Source organism: Vombatus ursinus, unplaced genomic scaffold (assembly GCF_900497805.2).
Source record: "Vombatus ursinus unplaced genomic scaffold, bare-nosed wombat genome assembly UNPS02014863.1, whole genome shotgun sequence".
In the NCBI taxonomy this organism is placed as follows: Eukaryota; Metazoa; Chordata; class Mammalia; order Diprotodontia; family Vombatidae; genus Vombatus; species Vombatus ursinus.
The window spans coordinates 35,142,993-35,164,841 of record NW_020954641.1 but is presented as its reverse complement, the minus strand read 5'-3'; the positions used below and the strand labels follow the sequence as shown (position 1 = coordinate 35,164,841).

Genomic DNA, 21,849 nt, shown 5'->3' with positions numbered 1-21,849 from the left:
ACACACACACACACACACACACACACACACACACACACACACACACAACCTCCCCAGCTCCCAACACATAATAAGGGCAAAAAGTGATCACCAGGAAAACAAATGTGACAATGGAGAAATGATCATGTCAAAAAACATCACCTCAAAGTGACGACGCAGAACTGACAGAGTGGTATGTTGCCAAGGCGGGTAATTCTTTGCCACATAAATGGTGCAATGAGAAGGCTTTTGTGGTGGCTGTTTGTCAACTTTCTGTACATGGGCAAGAAAAGAGGAAACAGTCAATCACTTCTCACTTAATAAACACAAAACATCCCATTCCCTTCCCTTTTACAGTTACAAGACAAACATGTAGCATACTTTTTTTACAACAGAGCTTTCCCAGTATTTTTTTCAAATTAATTATTTCACCTTTCCTTTGGCTGGCATCATATAGTTCTTAAGCCGTAGTCTCAGGTCATGAGCTACTTCCATAAGGTACTGTGAGGAACGTATCAAGACTTCATCGACTGGACCCACCACTGGCCAGACAGCTTTCATGATTGAGTCAGGCTTTTATTTAAAGAAAGAAGGTTCAGTGAAATTAGCTGCTAACACCTGCCAAACAGAATCTACCATAGTTTCATAGCAAGATTATCATCAGGGATATGCCTTCAAATCTGATTTTGATTCAAACCAACGCACTTCTTTAGACCCTAATCTAAAACACCCTAAAACCAAGCTGTGAAGTTACTCTATATTTCTAATTAACAGTCAATTTTTTAGAACTGTATTAATGCCCACACACATATGCTCACTTTCAAAAAAAATTACATAATCTTAATTTGCCTAAATTTAATAGCTATTATATAAAATATACAAGACATCATTTTATCATATTAATATACCTAATTCTTAATGTATGACTGCCAGGGGTACATAATAATTAGCACATTTTGCGCTGTCCATGTACTGAGAAATACATAAAAATACCTAGTAGGATTATGAAAAAACCATTAAACCAGATAGTCAATCTATTTGCAACTCTAGGAAAAATAACTAGAAAAAATATAACTAATCTTTATGAATGCTACTATACACTCGCATATGCCAGGAGTTTTTACAGAAAACAAGAAAATTTTGCAGAAGTTTAATTCATATAAGGGGTCCATAATGGCTAGACATGTATCTTAACCTGTCAGGTAAACTAAACAGTTCTAAAAATGTTAACTGCATAAATCTAAAATTTTACTACATACATGGTAGTGTCTACATTAAGGCATATTCTAATATGGTTAGAAATTAGATGTTAAACAACATAAGAATGAGCATATAAACTTAAGATACATATGTCCTAAATGTATAAATGAAGGCTGTATGTCTAAACACTTATCAACAACCCAACTTATCAGTAGCTTTTTTTTTGATTCTGAAACTGATTTTGTCAACAACTGGTTTTTTTATTGTTTTTAATATGACATACTGTTCAATGGGGACAAATCAAAACCTCCTAGCAGATCTTAGGTGCATACTTTAAGCTATGAGAGTACCTTTTCCAGAAGTGTCCAGACATGTTCACATACATGTGGGCAGATTGGAGCCAAGAGGAGAGTCTGAACTTCAATAAACTGGAAAACCAGGTCTCTGTGCATCCCTTCTATGGCTAATTCACGGTACTTATCTTTTGCTGCCTAAAATAGAAGCAAAATTTGTCATTCCAACTGTTAAGCACCTTTAAAATAAAATAGTTATGCTTCTTGAAATAAAGGTAAAATGGCATTTAATGCATGAAATGTTAAACATTAAAAGTCCTCCCCCTTTTGAGATTATTAAATGGGCTTTACTCATTATAAGTAAATGAATATGAATCTATGTAAAAGGGATGTCAGTTTTATATTACACTGACTGAAGGAAAATATAAGGTATAAGACGTTTAATTGTTGAGGCATAAAAGACAATGGCACAATTTTAAACATCTATTAAGAACTGCTGCTAAATGGTACATGGGAAAGATAAAAAAAAATCACAGACCAAGATAAAAAGCAATAAATATGATGTATTATTATGCTCAGCACTTGACCCATTTAATCATATGTCAGAAGGCAAGTCATAAATAAAGACCAAAGTGATACATTATGAAGCAGTCTTTTAAATGAAGCTCCATTTGGTATTCAGGCACAACTCTCAGATTTGGTGAGATACTGACACCTTATGGAAAACTTCAGAAAATGCTTGGTTGCAAAATTAGCTTTGATGACATACAAAAACCTGTGGAATTATCTTAATTTTTCCTTACTTGGAAAAGTTTTCAATGAAAGCCTATCTAGTTTTCAGATTTATTCCTTTTCTTTATGCCCTCTACCTAACTTCACTAATGCAGAAATATCATAAAGGTTAATTATTAAAAAATCATAACACATTTAGGAGTTGGTAGAGATGATAGATTTGGTAGAAAACTACTTCTAATTTATCAGATGTGCATTTAAGTAAGTAACAGGAAAAAAAAAAAATATATATATATATACACACACACATACACATAGATTTAAGGGATGCATAAGAAACAACACTCCAAGTCTATGTAATTAAGCTACCAAATGATACAGCTATAGAATTTAGCTACAGCAATACTCATGTCTACCTGAAATTCAAAAAATCCCGTTTTCAAAGCTTCCTTAAACATCATCTTCTCATAATTTTGCTCTGTTTTCACAATTCCCGCATTCATTTCACTATTGAACATTAAAAACAAAATGTGATTAAAGGGCATAAAACAAGTATAAAGAACTATTATATTTACTAATAAACAGCAATGTCAAAATGTAAACATTACTAATTGTTTAAAAATAATAACACCTCCTTTATATTCATTAAAATCTGCTGCCATGTAGTCTCCTGGCAATCTATCCATCCTTAAATTTGGCAGGTTGCCTGACACTGCTTATGGCTCCCATTCCTTGACAATAGTACATATTGGGTTTTTTCTATTTATTTTCACCTTAACTCCTGTTATTTGTCTTTTCTGCAATCTTTCCTCCCCTACCTTCCTACATTTTAGAGCAAAATTAAATGCAAATAAGCTTAAAAACACAGGAGAACTAAGCAAAGTACAAAGTGTTTTGGTTCCATATGTTACCTGGCAAAGACGCGATCATTAAAAGTGCTAGCAGGACCACTTCTTAGGCTGTCCCAATTGGCAAGCATTTCCTTCACCCACTCCACCCAGGTGTAAAGGCGGAGAATACCCGCATCTGCCATAGCTTCCACAAAATTAGCATCTTCAACAGTGTCACCAGCATCAGCCAGAGCCAGGCGCATTCCTGAAAAAAAATTGACCAACTATCCAGCTGAACACTTATCGAACACCTGCCCTGAGATAATGGCAAAGTTTAATTAAAACTCGGTGAAAAGGGTATGTGCTTTGCTGGGTTCAAGTTGGAGTAATGGTAGAAATGACAATTGTTTGTATTTGAGTACATATAAATTTTTTTAAACTTTTGCATAACAAAAGGTAAAAAAAAAAAAAGATGAGAAAAAATCTTTCCTATAAACATTTCCAATAAAAGTCTGATAAAAGCTACAAAGACTTGACATAAATTTATAAGAGTAAGCTCTTAAATAAGTGGTCAGAGGAAATGAACAGATACATTTTGAAATAAGAAATACAAATAACTCTTCGGTAATCAGAAAAATGAAAATAAAACAACTTTGAGACACCAGTACACCTGTTATATTGATAAAGATAGTTAAAACAATAAAGTCCAATGCTGATGAGGATGAAGGAAATAAATACATTTTTGAAAATGCTAGTGGAGCTGTGAATTGGTACACTCTTTTTGAAAAATAATATTGTTCAATTAGATAAAACTGTTCATACTCTTTGATTTACACCTAGGACTACATATAAAGGCTGTCATTAACAAGACTGAAAAAAAAAAAAACTATTTCTTTAAAACTATCCCCTACTATGAGATAGAATAGGACTGGTCCTAAGATTAATGTAGAAAATATTCTCCTAATGAAGACTGGCACCTTCTCTGCTGCTCAGATAGTTGCCTAGAGCACTGAAAGGTTAAATAACTTGTAAATGACTGCAGCCAGTGAGATTCAGAGACAAAAATTAAACCCATCCAGGCCTTCCTGATTTTGAGACTGGTTCTACATATATTATACCACACTGCTTCTTTATTTTATATAAACCCTAAAAAAGAAATGATAACTGTTAATGGGGGATCCCAATTATGTTGACAAATGATCTGTGCCATCTATGTAAATCTGTACAAACTTAAAAACAAATACTTTTGTCAGTGACATATAAAAGGAAACACATTCTCCTCAGCCTTACCTTGTTTCCTCTCCTTCGTAAGATAGAAAAATCATATCATGAAATTTCAACTCAATACACATTTAATGGGTACCCATTTTGTACAAAGCACTGAAGTGAAAAAGCATGGATATTAAATTAACACAAATGAATGCTAACAGAAATCATCCATATTTCATACCATCTTAAGGAACAATTTTAAGGAATCAATTTTTAGCTAAATTTACTCTTAATAAAATCTTGGTTTCCAAGAAAGAACAAACAGAAGCATCTTGGAAATTGGTGGTATGAAAAGAGATACAGGATAAATGATACGATGAGTGGGTTACCTAAGCAGGAAAGTGTCTTTAGGCTAATACAAACACACACACACACAGAGCATTAGAACTCTCACTTAACTAAGGGAAACAGTAGTGAAGAGTAAGACAGCTGGTTCTTCTAAAGAATAAACGTCTTGGGGCAGCTAGGTGGTACAGTGGATAGAGCACCAGCTCTGGAGTCAGGAGGACCTGAGTTCAAATCCGGCCTCAGAACAAACACTTGACACTTACTAGCTATGTGACCCTGGTCAAGTCAATTAAACCCAATTGCCTCACCAAAAAAACAAATAAATAAATGTCTTTTATTATGCCTCAAAAGCCACTAAGCTGTGCATACCCTCTGATACAGCAATACAGAACTAGACTTATACTCCAAAGAAATCAATAAAAGAGGAAAAGGATCTATATGCATAAAAATACTCATAGCAACTCTTTTTGTATTGGCAAAGAACTTGAAACTAAGGAAATGCCCATCAATTGGGAAATGGCTGAACGAGTCATGGCATATTCATTTAATGGAATATTATTTCACCATAAGAAATGATGAAAGGAATGGTTTCAGAGAAACCTGTGAAGACTTGTATAAATTAATGTATAATGAAGTGAAAATAATTTACGCAGTAACTGTAACACTAAAGACAAACAACTTGAAAGACTTCAGAACTCTGATCAATGAAGTGACCAATCACAATTTTGATCTCCTGACAGAGAAGTGGTGAACTCAAGATGCAAAATGAGACACTTCTGAACATGGCTGATGTGTGAATTTAATTTGCTTGACTGTGCATATTTGTTAAAAAGTGTTAAGAATTTGTTAAGGGAAGAGATGGGAGGAAAAGGGAGACTAGGAATAGGACATTAAAGAAAGCCTGAAAGAATCAAAGAACTTCATTTCAGCTTGAACATTACATGTTGAATTTATTATATACTTAAAAATAAAAGTAAGCTCTACAAAACAGTTTCATCCATAATCCTCTCTCCTTCAGTTCTACAATGTATATAGAAATGTTTATTTCCTTTGATGCTTAAGTTCAGGATGAAAAAAAAGAATTAAAAAGAAATATTTATCTTTTGACACCCTAAGGTCACCACTCAAATGGATATGTGGAATTACTGTCGTGGGTATTCCCTCCAAAGATGCAGACTGCAGCCAATCCATGCCCTCTCACCCTTTACAATTCTCATTTCATATCTTCCTACCCACCACAAAGAGCACATGCAGGGTGCTGGGGCTTTCCTTGCCAGGATATCGGCAGAGCACTCAGGTCATCCATTAGATGCTCCAATTTTGATATGTGACCAGTCTATTTTCTTTTTTCCTCATACATGTCTTTGACAGTATCCTTTGCACTTCTCTTTTATAAGTCCTCCTTTGTAATGAGTTGCAGCCTTCATGCCCCCACCATGTGATTCTCTGCTGACCTTTAGGTGATTTTCAATGTCAAATATTTGGAAATGTTAGTGTTTCATGACCTGAAGCCATACAAAAACTCCAAAAGAATACTAGTATTAAAAAGATGGGCCTTTGTTTCAAAGAAAAGCTTGAGATCATTTAAAGAACCTTGAAATTGCCCTAAAGGAATAACAGTTCTTTTTTTTTTTTTTTAAAGGCAACTGGGGTTAAGTGACTTGCCTAGGATTACACAGCTAGTAAGTGTCAAGTGTTTGTTCTGAGGCCGGATTTGAACTCAGGTTCTCCTGACTTCAGGGCTGATGCTCTATCTACCGGTGCTTCTTTTCTTATTTAATTCTGGGCACAACTCATTATCCATCTGCAGTATCCATCCAAGAGATTACAGATATACAGATGTATATATGTGTATATACATATATATACACACACAGATACACACATATATACATATATGTATATCTGTGTATATATATTATATATGTGAGAGAGAAAGAGAGAGAAGTGTGTGAGAGATACACAAACTCTGACAGAAGAGCTCTATAGACTGTACTTTCAATTGCAGTTCAGTCCGGACAACAGGCATTCTACATCCACTTGTTTTTTCCTACATAAATAGGTAAACCACACTCTTCTGTCATTCAGAGACTTGATGCAATCACGAAAAATTAATTCATTAACAGGTACATCTACAGTAACTTACTGTCTGTAAGGAATCTTCCCTCCAAATGGACTCTGCATTATTTAATTATCTAATCCTCTTCCATAAGTGGAGAGGAAAACAACTTTGTTGAGCAAAATCTCCCTGCTTCATGTTCCATTTGATACTGATATTCTAGGAATCATCAAACAAGTTGTTATTTGTGTCAAAGAAGCATGTATAATTTTGACATATGTATGAGAGACATCTTGTTGGAGAAGCCTTTAAGGTAGTAATATGCTCTATTGAATCAAATGCTTTTAGGAGAAAAGAAAGAAGCTGTGGGAAAAAAAACTAGTTTAAAGGAAATTTGGCAAGGAACCCTGGTAAGAAATGTCATCCCAAGGGCATTCAGGGAGGAAACAATAAAAGGTATAAGATGAAAAAAGCTTGCATCTTTTTTAAACAAACAGAGAAGAAAAAAAAAAAAGGAAGGGCAGAGAGAAGCACAGACAAGCAGGAGAGCTTTGAAAACCACAAGCTGAACTTAACTATATACTTAAGAAGAAAAGCAAGATGTACAGTCATTCACTAACTCTCACTAAGAGATCTTTAGTTTAAGGTACAATCCTCTATTTTATATATACATCTATCTATCTATCTATCTATCTATATACACACACACACACACACACACACACACACACACATACATATATGTATGTATATGTCTATGGCAATGCTAATTTTACTTGGTGTTTGTTAAACTCAGAATAAAATAATAATAATAATAATAACTCTTACCATCAGCTGAAAACTTGTCAAGAGCTTGGGTCAGGGTAAGAAAGTTACCTGTGGATTTAGACATCTGAAATGGAGAAGAAATAGACAAGCACTGGTTAGTGAGATAGTCAGTATACTAGATAGTCCCAAAATTGGTCCTAAGATAGTTCCTACTTAACTGTTTTTTCAGACTACATTTTGTGCAGTAGGTAAGTGTGATGGGAAATGTCATATGGCAAAACAAAACACAGCAATAAAAAATGAGTTGCTTTTTTTTTAAATTTTTCCTAAGTGATGCCTCCAAAGTTACTAAACTGCAAATCCTTTGATCCAGCAGAGATCAAAGAAAGGGGAAAAGAACCCCCTATTTACAAAAATATTGATAACAGCTCTTTTTTAGTGGCAAAAAACTGGAAACTAAAGGGGTACCCATCAATTAGGGAATGGTTGAATAAATTACAGTACAGATATGCAGGGTAAGACATATAAACTGATGCAGAACAAAGTGAACAGAGTTAGGAGAACAACTTATACAATAAAAACAACAGTGTGAAGAAAAATAACACTGAAAAGACTTAAGAACTCTGATCAATGTTAATGACCAACCACAACTCCAAACTGCCAATGATGAAGCACACTCCCCAGTTCTCTAAGAGGTGATGGACTCAAGATGAGAAAAAAGACATATATGTTTGTACATGACTAATCTCAGAATCTGTTTACCGTAACTATGCATATCTATTACAAGGGTAATTTTTTTTTTAAATGAAGGAAGGGAAGAATGGGATAGTGAAGCTCCCCAAAAAAGGAAAGACCATGAAAAGAAGGTCATTAAAGCATTTTTTAAATGCATAGAAAAGAACAAAGAGAAGGCCAGACAAGCAAGACAGCTCTGAAAGTTTTATGTTGAATTTGTATTTTAAAATGAAGGCAAATTATTCATGAGAGATTCAAAATTTCATGTACAATCACCTTTTTTTCTGTTCTAAAATGTATATGGAAATACCAATTTAACGTGGTTTTTAAATTCAGAATTTTTTAATTTCAAGGATTTAAAAGAAAAGAATGTTGGACCTGGAGATAGGAGATAGGGGTTCAAATTCTCAGCACTAGCGGGTCACAAAGATTATAAATGGCACAACCAGGATTTGAAACCACATCTACTTTCCTTTAAGCCTAAATCTGTAATTTCATTGAGGCTGTTAAGTCGTTTCAGTTGTGTCTGACTCCTTGTGACCCCATTTGGGGGGTTTTCTTGGCAAAGATACTGAAGTGGTTTGCTATTTCCTTCTCCAGCTCATTTTACAGATGAGGAACTGAGGCAAGACTACCTTGTTTTACTTCTTGTTCTAGCTGCCCCCCTAACTCATTTTTAAAGATAATTTAATCTATGTTGCAGCTTTGCCTTATATTTTAATGAAAACATTTTAAACTTAATATTTAATACTTCAGGCTACTTAACCCTAAAAAGCACAACTTTGTAAAGCATAAAACAAATACACATGTAAAAAAGAAAGTATATTGGCCCCACAATCTTAAATCAGGAGTGCCATAGACTCTTACCTTCTCAGAATTCAGGAGGAGATGTCCATTTGCTCTCACAGCTCCTGGCCACTTATCACTGCATTTAAGGAACATTGTTACCTTCTTGTTATTTTTTTAAGAAGATAATGGTTTTGATTTGAAATCTTAGGAAAATGGAGGCTTCAAACACTTAGTGAAAAGTACCTATCACTTATCCAATTCCTTTAAAATGATTTTAACACAATTCGGAAAATGAGACTAGTGAAACAGACCCAGAATATTACATTGATTTGAATCCTATACAATTTTCCCTATTTATCTCAAAAATCTACATTATTGGCCTTTTATTCTTGAACAAAAAAAACTAATTTTGTTCAAAAGACACGAAATCACAAGGGAACTTTTCATTTTGACTAGCCAAGAACAGGAGCAAGGGACATTCCTTTTCTGTATGAATGCAGAATCATTAAGAGTTGGGTAGGCAAAGAATAGAGTTCTTGTTTTAGGCCTAATGTTTATTAATTATATCTGTAAGATCTGAGTTCTGGTTCTAGTTGTTGTGTGACTTTGGGTCAAGTCATTTCTCTATGCCTCAGTTTCTTCAACTGAAAAACAAGAGGTTGGACCAAATAACCTCTAAAGTCCCAACTAGTAATGATCAAAATTCAATGATTCCTTCTAATACTGTCTAATCAATAACCTTTTGGTTTTATAATTAGCAAAGTCAAACAAGTAACCCAAAAGGCCAAGTCAATCACTGGCATAATAGCGATCTATTCTAAAAGTGGCATTCACTGTGGATTTAGGTATATGTGCAGCTTGATGCAAAATATGGAAACAGGGTTCTTAAATTTGTATTTTTAAGATAAAAAATCATTTAGGTGGCAAACATAACCATATTTTGGTTCACCTGTTAAACCTTCGAAATGTGTTCTCAGATAATTAAGGCAAAAAGATGGAAATGCTTTTCTATGCTAGCATGCAGTTTCATAGAGTAGTGTAGTGGACAGGGTCTCGGAGACCTGAGCAGGAATCCCACCTACAACAGTTACTAGCTCTAAAGCACGGACAAATCATTTTCCTCATCAGTAAAAAATGGATAATACCTGTAGTACTTACCTCACAGGATTATGTAACATAAAATATGTTGCAAACCTTCAAGTACTATCTAAATGTTAGCTATCATCAATACTACTGACAGTCATAGTAAAAGCATTTTCCTATAATAATAGCCGCTTCGCCAGAATCCTGAGTGTAAAATACTTAAAACTTGTAAAAATGGAATTATTTAAAAATTAATCCAATAATTTTTTATGCAAGTGCGAATGTATCAATGGTCAGGGATTCATATCATAATACGATTGAATTTTTTACTTTAGGAGATCACAATGGTTTATAGGTTTATAGCTGAACTCTCAGCTTTCCCTCTAAATTACCCTTGCTAAAGGAGATTCAGTTTTCAGAAAGAAATGTGAAACAGAGTTTCTGAGTATTTCTAGTCATATAAGATCTCAGAACATCTTTCATTACTTGAAGTGTGAACTCTATTCGCCTGGCCACAACACAACTGGGGTAATTATAGCCTAGTGTCCTAAATTTCCAAAAAGGTTTCAAGTAAATCTACTGTTCCTCAATGTGTATCCTCAATCATCAGTTAAGAAACTGAGATCTGGGACCAGCAAGGAAGTTACAGTCTCTCCATGGGCAGTACTCATGATTACTAAACCTATCACTTGAGAACATGTTTCTCCATCTAAGAGAGTATAATTCTTCCATGTTCCAAAGTACTTTAAAGGGTAGTATGGGGGCAAATGTTTATGTTGGAAACAAAAATATGGAGGTAAACTTTTGCCCCAGACAATCCACAAATTTCAACTTTCAGACAGAACCTTTAAAATATGGAAGAATCAAAGTCTTTATTGACTTAAGGAAAAGTTCCAAAATAAACCTAAAGCAAATGTAAGCCACTCAGAGCTCACCAACAAAACAACCAGATCCCAAAACACTGTAATTAACTAATTTTTTGGAATTTCCCTTGCTACCAAACTCTAAAGCCTTTATAATACTCACCTTTGTCCCGGCCACATGGCCACATGATTATAGAGATAGTATGAAAGATGATTTGGAACAAGATCCTTGCCAGATGTTCGAAGATCCACTGGATACCAGAACTCAAACTCTTCCTTCAACTTATCTAATTTTTCCTTTGGGATCTCAGTTTTAGGGAATGGAGCCTCCTTGAAGAAAATATAATCCCAAACTGCCTTGGTCATCTCTTGTGCTCTACAGAACAACAATTGTACCTTGGTAAGGTGCATCTGGAACTTTTCAGGCAACTAAGGAAGTGAAGAATTCTTAAGTAGAAGATTATGAAAGAGAAGCATTATAGAAGTATATAGAGTACAATTTCAGGGAAACAATTCAACTGAAGCATGAAACAGGAGTCTCTGTTTCAGTGTAGATGATAGGAGCCTCTATTTTGGTGTAGATGAGACAAATGTAGGAAATGTTCCCCATAATAGTGCTTAAGGACAGAAGAAAGACAATAGAAAGATAGATAGATAGAAAGAATTAAAGGCTATTTTTTCTTTTTCCTCATTCCAATAATGAGAAAAACAAAAACATCATTTCAAAAACATTAAATGAACCTTGTGCCCCAGATTTTTTTTTTTTTTTTTTTTGCAAAGACTAGGGAGGAAACCAGACCTGTGGCTTCATTGATAAAGGAAACTCCCTCCAATAATGCAGGCTGGCATCTTCTCTGCAACTTATAATCTAGAAGGTTGACTGGGGAATTCAGAGGTTAAATGACTTGCCAGGGTCCCAGAATTAGCATATGAAAGTTAATTCTTGAACCCAGGTTTTCCTGACTCCAAGACCAGCTCTCTAATCACTAAGCCACGCTGCCTCTCTGGCCCAGACATAGGTGCATAGCCTCACTTGAGTAAGACAGTGAAATGCAGTCTCAGGGGCAGCTAGGTGGCACAGTGGATAGAGCATCGGTCCTGGATTCAGAAGGACCTGAGTTCAAATCCGGCCTCAGACACATAACACTTACTAGCTGTGTGACCCTGGGCAAGTCACTTAACTCCACAGCCCAGCCAAAAAAAAAAGAAAAGAAATGCAGTCTCAAAACAAAAACACATTTCACAGCTTTGGCTATTAAAAATATTATATTTACACATGCATACAGATAATGTTCCCTGTTCCCAGCTAATCAGGGACTAGCTAACTAACCTGATGCCTAATGGAGATTCTGCCTGCCCATGCAAGTTCCCCCCTTGCAGCAAGTGTGCAACTGTGTAAAATGCCATATAAATAGTAGAATCAGAGAGCGATTCAATCAGCCACTGTTCATCCCAAGGCAAGCGGGTACCTACAAGAGGAACAAAGAAGAGATGATAATCTGAGACTAAGTAACCAAGAAATCTAAGAAACATATTGCCTAGGGAACTGCATAACCAGAATATCTTGAATATACTTTTAAACAGGGAATTTCCACGTGAGAAAAACAATGTGGAAGTCTTAACGTCTCTTTCCACATAAAGGTCAGCTCATGAAAGTTAAGTTGCAATCTAGGGGGTTAAAAGGAGGCCCAACTGCTGAAGCTCAATACTGTTAGTATAATAACACCTCAGTTTCCTCTCATCTTTCTGGTTTAGAAAGGCTTATTATTAGGTGGCAGAACATGTAAGTGATTTCTAACCATTTGCATCCTTGTCAAAGCCATGGGTCAAAAAGGGGAGCTGCATAAGATACTTACCTAAACCGTACGTTCTTGAGCAAGCATGCTCCTGTAGCCAACTTAAAGTAGCTTCAAAATTCCTCCTGGTCTCATCACAGAAGCTAAGTAAAGTAAATCGGGAGACTGTTTCTCTTCACCTTTGAATCCCTCTTCCCTCCATCCCTCCTCTCCCTTCCTTTTTCCATCTTCATCTATTTTCTTTCAGGACTTACGTCTCTAAATCTCGCAAGCACTGGGAGGTCTGATTCTTCCAGCTTTCCTCACCATAATCCAAGTACCTGCAAGTGAATAAATTGATTTCATGATCAAAAGGATCATCCCAGTGACTGAAGGATGTTTCTTTGTTCTTAGAAAGAGAACTCACCATTGGTCACACAGAGCCACAACACATTCATCAGAAGATCTAGAGATCACTTGTTTCTCTGGCTCCATGTAAATAAGTGCTTCCCCCTGACAAAAAAAGATAACTCCAACCAATAAATATATATGGGTTATCACTCTGAAGTTAGAGTTCTGCCTCAAACAAAATTCAACTTTCTTAAAAACTGTTCCACCATTTTCATTATGATTCCCATTATGCTGACCCAATGCCCTTTACAGGAAGGGCATATCACTTGGTCTTCCAACTCACAATTCAGGCTCAAGAACACGCAAAATTCTAAAGCAGGTATGTTATAGACCATTTGTTCTCTCCTTTCTTCCCCTGTTCCTAGGATATTCCTTGTCAGCTCAGAATGAAGCAAGAATAGTTTTCACCAATCCCCTGGATTGGAAGATTAGGCTTCCTATCATAGCTGTGGAGCACACATACATTTCTCATCCGGGCTAATCCCCAAGAGTATTGAAAGCAAAGGTATCTTCACCTCAGGCGATCCTCCCCAAAGAGGAGAAAGAAAACAAGAGACGAAATGTGCAGACCTACCGCTGGAAAAGCTTAAAGTAAGCTGAGTAAAAACCTTTCTCACACCTGCTCAAAGATTAGGGCAAGGCTAGAATCTATTTTCCAAAGACTACATCTGTGATTAAGAATGTCTATTATAGGCTTGGTCATGTGCTTTCCCACCAAGTACAAACCCTTACCTAGATTGATTTGGTCAGGGCAAGTTCTTTTTAATAAAATTCAATACTTCAATCCATACATATTTCTGCTCAGAATTCATAATGCAATTCAAACAAAAATGAAAATGTAAAGGGGAAAAAAAGGAAAATGAAGAAGTATTGGGGGGTGTTACTGATCTACAAATATCTAAAATGGCTACCACTGTAGAGGGGGCCATTTTAAGTTGTCTGTGTATAAAGCAGTATGAGTACCACTAGCATTAGCATTATAGGCTCCTGATGCTCACTGATTTTCCAAGTAGGTCAACAATACCCCTCAGTAAATGAATATGACATCTTTAGCAAGACTTTACAGCCTACTGAAGAAATCATCACTAGTTACACACAACAAAAGCAAACAGCTATAACGCAGCTAAACAAAGCTTCCCAGGGTAAGTTCTCACTTACGTTGTCAATCATCATTTTTTGAATAGTTTTCTTGACATCTTGGACCTTCTGCCCTTTGAATCTATCCACCACCATTATCTAAAGAGAAAGAAAAAATAAAACCAAAAGTTAATTTATTGCGATACTTATCCTTCTAAGGTCCCTTCTTGTCAACCCTAAGATTTTGTGCTCCATATAACATATCAAAAAGCTCATTTTATTTCAATTCATCATTAACAAATTATATTCCTCGATCTGTTTCACAGTTCAAAAGTTGCCTGATGGGTGTAAGCAGACCATAACCAATAATGACTTACATGCAAGAAGAGGCATAAAAGACATTACTGAGGACATGTATGACCAGAAAAAGAAATAGGCTGTTGATGTAGTCAAAGTAAAAGAAAACAGATGCACCACAAATTCTCTACCCAAAAAATTACCAAAGTACTAAAAATAACGTTATTCAAGGTGATGCTATGAGTTAGATATGATATAATATTAGTTAACTTAAATATTCCAACAGTCTCCTTCTCTTTCCTCACAAAGCCACCACCTTCATTCAGCCCTCAACACCTCTCACTTCTACGATTACAATCTCCTAATTAGTGTCCCTGACTCGTCTTTCCTCTTCACACAACTGCTAAATTAATATACCTAAAGTACTGGTCCAACTATGTCACTTCCCTGCTCAAAAAAATCCCAGTGGCTCCCTAATGCCTCTAAAAGGCAAAGTCAGAATGGAAATGCTCTGCATAATATGGCTCCAGCCTCCCTTTCCAGACTTGTGGCACATTACTCCCCTGCACATGCTCCTAAATTGTCTCCACCCTGCTCCCTCTATAGGACATTCCCTTTACAGTATTTCACTTCGCATCCATCTCCAGGACTTTGCACAGATTGTCCTCAGGCCTCTCATGCCCTTCCTCTTCACCTCTGACTCTTAGAATTCCTAACCTCCTTCAAGTCTCAGTTCAAGTACCTCCATCTACACAAGGCCTTTCCCCATTCACTTCATTGTCAGTGCGCCCTCTGTCCAATTACTTTTCATTCCCTTATCCCTATATGTATATGCTGTTTCCACAGATAAAATGTAAGCTGTTGGAGGGCAGGACCTAGATTTTTTTTTTTAATTTTTACTTTATTTTTTTAATTGTTTTCAACTTAATAATATTTTATTTTTTCCCAGTTACATGTAAAGATAGTTTAACATTCATTTTATATGATTTTGATTTTCATATTTTTCTCCTCCCCTCCCTCCCTCCCCAAAACAGCAAGCACACAGCAAGCAATCTGACAGAGGTAATACATGTACAATCATATTAAATATATTTCCACATTAGTCATGTTGTAAAAGAAGAATCAGAACAAATGGGAAAAACTACGAGAAAGAAAAAACAAAAAAAGTGAAAACAGTATGCTTTGATCTGCATTCATACTCCACAGTTCTTTTTCTGGATGTGGATAGCATTTCAGGGCCTAGATTTTTGATTCTATGACCGAGATTTTCACCCTGGCTCTGCCACTTAATAGTGATGTTGAGCAAATCCCTCCACCCCTATAGGCTGCAGTTTCCTCATGTGAAAAAAAAATGAATTGCACTAAATTATTTCTAAGGTCCATTCCAGCTCTAATATTCTAAAATTTTGTTAAAGAAGAAAACACTAATTCCTAAAGGGAATCCCTGCTATACACCTCTTTTTTTTTCTGTCTCTTTCAATCTAATTAAAATACCAATTTCCATTAAACATGGAAAAAAATCTAAACATGGAAAATGAAAATTATTACTTACACCTTCATAAAATCCTTTCAGATATAATTGCTCCTTAGCCTCTGCAAGTTTCTCTCGGTCATTCTGGCTCTGGATTTTCAATTTGTCACAAATGCTTGGAGCAGAAAGGTTCCCAAAGCCTGGGATTTCAATGACTGGCACCTGCAGAATACAGGAAATTTGCTCAAAATGTATGAACACAGGAATGATTTGTGGGGCATAATCTTTTTGACTCTCATTCAGTGAAATGAAGTAATTTCAGATTGTCTTTACTACTGCAAAAATAGATGACTTTAATAATATATGACAAATAACTCCAGAAGTCATTTTGTCTTCTTTCCCACCAACCACTAACAGAGCTCCATGATACTACTCCACGATACTACTCCACCTGACCCTGCAGTTCCTCTTAAAACCCAAGCAAAAGAATGTCAGAAACTAACATTGTAGATCTGGTCTTGTTTTGGTTTGTAATAAATAAAAGACTTTTGAATTTCTTCATGAAATTTAGCTGCAGAAAATTAAATTCTTGCATGTACAGTCACCAGCCTGCAAACTTAATCACACAAAAAATTACAAAATGAAGAAGGTGTAGTTTTGTTATTTTTCTTAAAGCATTAATAACTAACATGGCATAATTTTGGCTTTCTAAGTCAGGAAGTTGACTATTCTCGTAAGAAAGGGTAACATAAAAACAAGTTAGGCACAGAGCTATCATTACAGAATTGCAGATCCCAAGTGCTAAGAATCAATCAGTCATAAGAAATTTTTAACTTGTATATTTTTCTTTCCCCCTAGCCTGTAGCACCACTTAAACTATAGGAACCCATTAACAAATTCTTCTCTTCTCTTTAGATACTTCTCCCATCACTGACTTTTTGGGTCAAAGAGAAACATGAGCTTCTTACCTAAGACATACAAGGCCTGATACTACATTTACACACTCACCGGCTCAAAAGGCATGATCATTTCATCTTTGATCCCATACTTTGCTCTTAATGCCTACAAAAAAAAAATTTGAAAGTTAAAAATTATGTATTCTATGCCATACTATATTTTATAGTTTGTACAATGAGCTTAATTGGGAAAAGTCAAATTGTAGATGTTTTACTATTCTTTTTTGCTCATGATTTCCTAATCATTCACTCAACAGGAATTTATGAAGCACTTACTAGATATGTACCAGGCACTGTGCTAAGCATTGAAAATAAAAAGAAAAACTGAAAAAAGTCTGCTCTCAAGGAGCTTCTGTTCTAAAGGGGCAGACAATGTGTATAGAGAGTAGTGGTTCTCAAACTCTTCAGTCTCAGAATCCTTTTATGCTCTTAAAAATTAGTGAGGACACTCCCCCCTCCCCCGCAAGAGCTTCTGTTTATATGGGTACATCTATTGATATTTACACTATTAGAAATTAAAATGGGGGCAGCTAGGTGGCACAGCAGATAGAGCACCAGCCCTGGAGTCAGGAGGACCTGAGTTCAAATCCGGCCTCAGAAACATAACATTTACTAGCTGTGTGACCCTGGGCAAGTCACTTAACCCCACTGCCTAGCCAAAAAAAAGAAAAATGAAAAAAGAAATTAAAATGTCTTAGAATTATTATGAAAAGTTTTGATCTCGTGGATCCCCTGAAAAGATCTTTGACAACTGCTAATATATAGAGATATGTAGATATAGATATAAAACACATATGGAGTAGATATTAAGCACTAGCAACTGGGGAGACTGGAAAAGGCCTTCTGCAAAAGGTGGCACTTGAGCTGAGTCTTGAAGAAAGCCAGAGATCCTCTGAGGCAGAACTGAGGAGGGAAGGCATGCTAGGCACGGGGGACAGCCAGTACAAAGGCATGGAGACAGGCAGTTAGATGTTGGGAGGGATAACAAGCAAGCCAATGTAGCTGGACTGTACAGAACATGGAGAGGAATAAAGCATAAGAAGGCTGGAAAGGAAAGGGTCAGACTGTGAAGGGCCTATGAATGCCCAACAGAGGATTTTATATCTGATCTTAGAGGTAAAAGGAAACCACTGGAATTTATTGTGTAGAGGGGAAAGAAACATGGTCAGAGCAGCACTTTATATGAATTGGAAACTTGAAGCAAAAAAACCAACTAGGAGAAGATTTTAACTGTCCAATACTTCCTAAGGAAAGAAACACAAAAAACAAACAAACAAAAACACCGAAAAATTCAAAAAGGGGTCCAACAAGCTCAGGAGACACATTAATTTCGGCAAAGCTATTTTTTTTTTTTTTTTAGGCAATCGGGGTTAAGTGACTTGCCCAGGGTCACACAGCTAGTAACTGTCAAATGTTTGGTCTGAGGCCAGATTTGAACTCAGGTCCTCCTGACTTCAGGGCCAGTGCTCTATCCACTGTGCCACCTAGCTGCCCCTAGCAAAGCTATTCTTAAAACAACACTGAACTCTCTAACTAGGTATAATCAATACACAGTATAATTATAATGACCAAGCCTGTCCCCCTCCAAAAAAAAAATTTACTATGAAAATCCTCAAGATTAACATTGCAATTTTTATAAAGATGGTCAGATTTCTATGTGAAAGATAAATACAGTGCTGAAGATAAAAACAAAAAGTTTCAAAAGAGTACTATTCAAAAGCATACTTTTCAAAAGCATACACACTATGAACATAATAAATTTTTAAAAAAAACATTAAAAGGAAGCCAAAATGAATAACTGTAATAGCTAATCTAGGTCCAAGAAAACAGCTAATAAAGCATATCTGTCTTCAGCAAAGGCAGGGAACTAAGAAAGGTACAATGCTTTTCTCTTTGTTTTCCCAATCAGAAGCAGGCCTGACACTCTTTACTGGATATTGTAGGGTAAGACACGAAGGAGCTAGGGCAAAAAACTGCTAGCTGTCACTCTGTTATCTTGACTCTGCCTCCACAGACACAATCTCAAATATATTTTCAGGTAGGATCATTATATCAGTTGGTTTTGCTTAACTGTTTTTCTTTGTTACAAAGAAAGTTCGATTTCGGGGTAGGGGCTAGGAGTAGGGTATTTCCAGAAATGATTACATTAAAAAACAAAGGACATCAATAAAGTTTGTTTAAAAAGAGAAAAAAAAGCATTTTGGATAGCATTCCATTTAGAACTGTTAATGAGAAGGTTATATATAATGACTGGAAGCTTGAACTTGAACTATTAGTCCCTTTGATGACCATTTACTAGCCTCTATCTAGCAAGATACCAAAAATGAAATGTAAGCCTTTACTTCAGCAAAGGAGAAAGACACTGACCTGTTTTTTCTTCAAGTCTCTGAAAGCAGCTATGTCATCTGGAGAATCAGAGGGAACACTTGTGACAACACCAGTGCCTTATGAAAAAAGGACAACACAGAATTAAGTAACAGCAAAATATCACAACCAGAACATATATTACAAAGTACTGAGCAAGCATGAACTCTTTTTACCTTTGTCCTCTTTAATGGTGAGCATTGGAAGAGTATAGATCACCTTGAAGGATGTTAAAGGTGCAGAAATGGCTACACCAATAATTTCCTGCACAAGATAAATAAGTAATATGAAAAAAAGAAATGTTTTCTTTATTGTGTAGAGGGAAAAGAAACATGGTCAGATCAGCACTTTATGAAAATCACTTCGGAAACTTTATGGTAGATGAATTGGAAACTTGAAGCAAGAAAACCAACTAGGAAAAGATTTCAATTGTCCAATACTTCCTAAGGAAAGCCACACCAAAAAACAAACAAAAACACTGAAAAATTCAAAAAGGGGCCCAACAAGCTCAGGAGACACATCAGTTTATCAAATCAAAAAGAGCAAACAATGTTCTAGTAAACCTAGTTTCAATTTAAACTAGCTACCAAAGATCATTACAAACAATTCTCAAATATCCATGACTAAGAGTTCTTATGGTGTCCTTCATACCTATGATAAAAACATGTCTAAGGCTACAAATTATAAAGTAAAACTTGAAGAATGTCAGAGAAAATTAATGAGAGAGCAAGTGTGCATATCTGTGTGTACGTGTAAGTTTAACTGAATTAAAAATTATCATGAAAGAACTATTTACTCTTCAGTGCTATAAATGCCTATTGTTTCCTCTATTAACATAAAAAATTGAGATTTGACTATACTACTACTCCTATCTCAAGCTACAAAATTATTAGTTATAATCAACTTGATATGTATCAAACTATGCCTTATAGAGAATAACCTATTCAAAATATTAGAAAAAATTTCATTAATATATCTAGAAATTTCTTCCTAGCCTACATTTCAGGAATATAAATACACACATTAATCCTAAATGCTGATTTGGTGACCTTTTTGTATATCTCGAAAAAAAGGTATTAAGATGATGGCTAAATCTATTTTCTTTTTAAATTTTCGGGAAGTGGGAAGAAAAACAGTATAAGCTCTATATGGAAACCCTCCATATCTGTATCATGGATTGATTTATGGTGTGAATGTTACAAATTATAAAACAGAAGTCGTTTCATTTTAAGGTTATAGCAATTCATTCATTCATTCATTCATGCAACAATCAATGATTCTGACCTCATTGACGAAGAGTTAAAAATCAGGCTAATGTGGCATTTGTACTCAGACAGCTCTACAGTACTAGTTAACTTGATACTCTTCTTTTCTCACTATCAAGGTTAGTTTTATCATCATAGAAAAGTAAAGAAAAAGGTATCCATGTGCCCTTAAATGGGTCACAGTTTATATACTTTTTTACTGTTCCCAGCATTTTTATTTTAGTGTTTTGCACAGAGTAAGGCCCTTAATGTCTGAGTTGAATAGAAAAATAATTTAAGAACCAGCCCTATAGAATCACAGACTACTAGAACAAAAAAGAGAATGAACTAGACCAACCCCCATCAAATCCTCCCAGATGCCAAGATGGTTTTGCACTCAAATTTTCCTTTTAAAAACATTTGTTTCCCCTTGAGGAAGAGAACATGAGGAAGAGTTCAGACCAATGATTTCATCAGTATTGGGAACTCTCAGTGTAGAAACCCCATTCACTCATTTGTAACTTGCAGTCATAGAATTGCCTGGGGCATTGAAAAATTCAAAAAATCATAGTCAGACAGCTAGTATATGTCAGAGCCAGGAACTGAACCCAGATCTTCCTGACAATAAGATCAGCTTTCGATTCACTATGCTACCCTTCCTTTTTTTAAAAATGTATGTCAGGGGGCAGCTAGGTGGCACAGTGGATAGAGCACCGGCCCTAGATTCAGGAAGATCTGAGTTCAAATCCAGCCTCAGACACATAACACTTACTAGCTGTGTGACCCTGGGCAAGTCACTTAACTCCATTGCCTAGCCCCCCCCCCAAAAATGTATGTCAGCTACAAATTAGCAAAGATGACAAAATGTGGGAAGAGTCAAAGTTAAAAGGGATAGAAAGGCAGGAATATAAATAATACACTGTGGGTAAAGCTGTTAATTAGTCCAGCAATTCTGGAAAGTAACTTCAAAATATGTTAAGAGAGTGAGAATATTTCCATACCCTTTCACCTAGTTATGACACTGCTAGGCATGTGTCCCAAGAAGGAAAAGTCTGATACCCACTAAAATATATACAGAAGTACTTTTTTTAGGAGCACAGAAGAATAAACAAACTAGATACTCATCAACTGGTGAATGGCTAAACAAATTGTGGTGTGTGGATGTAATAGAACATTATTTTTACTTCACTATAAGAAACAAAAGATATGTAACACGAGAAGATTTATATGAAATGATGTGAAATATGGTAAGCAGAACCAAGAAAACAATATGTACAATGACAAAAATGTAAATTTTTAAAAATGTAACTGAACATGGTATAATTATAATGACCAAGCTGGCCCTCAAAGAAAAGATGAGAAAATG

The 21,849-nt window shown here is 35.7% G+C and overlaps 1 protein-coding gene across 1 annotated transcript in view; it reads right to left on the bottom strand.

The window, feature by feature from the left end:
- LARS (leucyl-tRNA synthetase) overlaps nucleotides 1-21,849 on the bottom strand; it is a 52,292-nt gene that overhangs the window by 14,890 nt on the left and 15,553 nt on the right. Inside the window, exons 11-27 of the mRNA XM_027841823.1 lie at nucleotides 19,416-19,503; nucleotides 19,243-19,319; nucleotides 16,928-16,981; nucleotides 16,001-16,141; nucleotides 14,233-14,310; nucleotides 13,091-13,176; nucleotides 12,939-13,004; nucleotides 12,745-12,827; nucleotides 12,219-12,357; nucleotides 11,052-11,264; nucleotides 9,021-9,078; nucleotides 7,479-7,542; nucleotides 3,116-3,299; nucleotides 2,621-2,711; nucleotides 1,530-1,670; nucleotides 412-552; nucleotides 142-252 (exon numbers count right to left, since the gene is read on the bottom strand). Of these exons, the coding sequence (XP_027697624.1) occupies nucleotides 142-252; nucleotides 412-552; nucleotides 1,530-1,670; nucleotides 2,621-2,711; nucleotides 3,116-3,299; nucleotides 7,479-7,542; nucleotides 9,021-9,078; nucleotides 11,052-11,264; nucleotides 12,219-12,357; nucleotides 12,745-12,827; nucleotides 12,939-13,004; nucleotides 13,091-13,176; nucleotides 14,233-14,310; nucleotides 16,001-16,141; nucleotides 16,928-16,981; nucleotides 19,243-19,319; nucleotides 19,416-19,503 (1,815 nt within the window). The remainder of the gene's footprint in view (nucleotides 1-141; nucleotides 253-411; nucleotides 553-1,529; nucleotides 1,671-2,620; nucleotides 2,712-3,115; nucleotides 3,300-7,478; nucleotides 7,543-9,020; nucleotides 9,079-11,051; nucleotides 11,265-12,218; nucleotides 12,358-12,744; nucleotides 12,828-12,938; nucleotides 13,005-13,090; nucleotides 13,177-14,232; nucleotides 14,311-16,000; nucleotides 16,142-16,927; nucleotides 16,982-19,242; nucleotides 19,320-19,415; nucleotides 19,504-21,849) is intronic.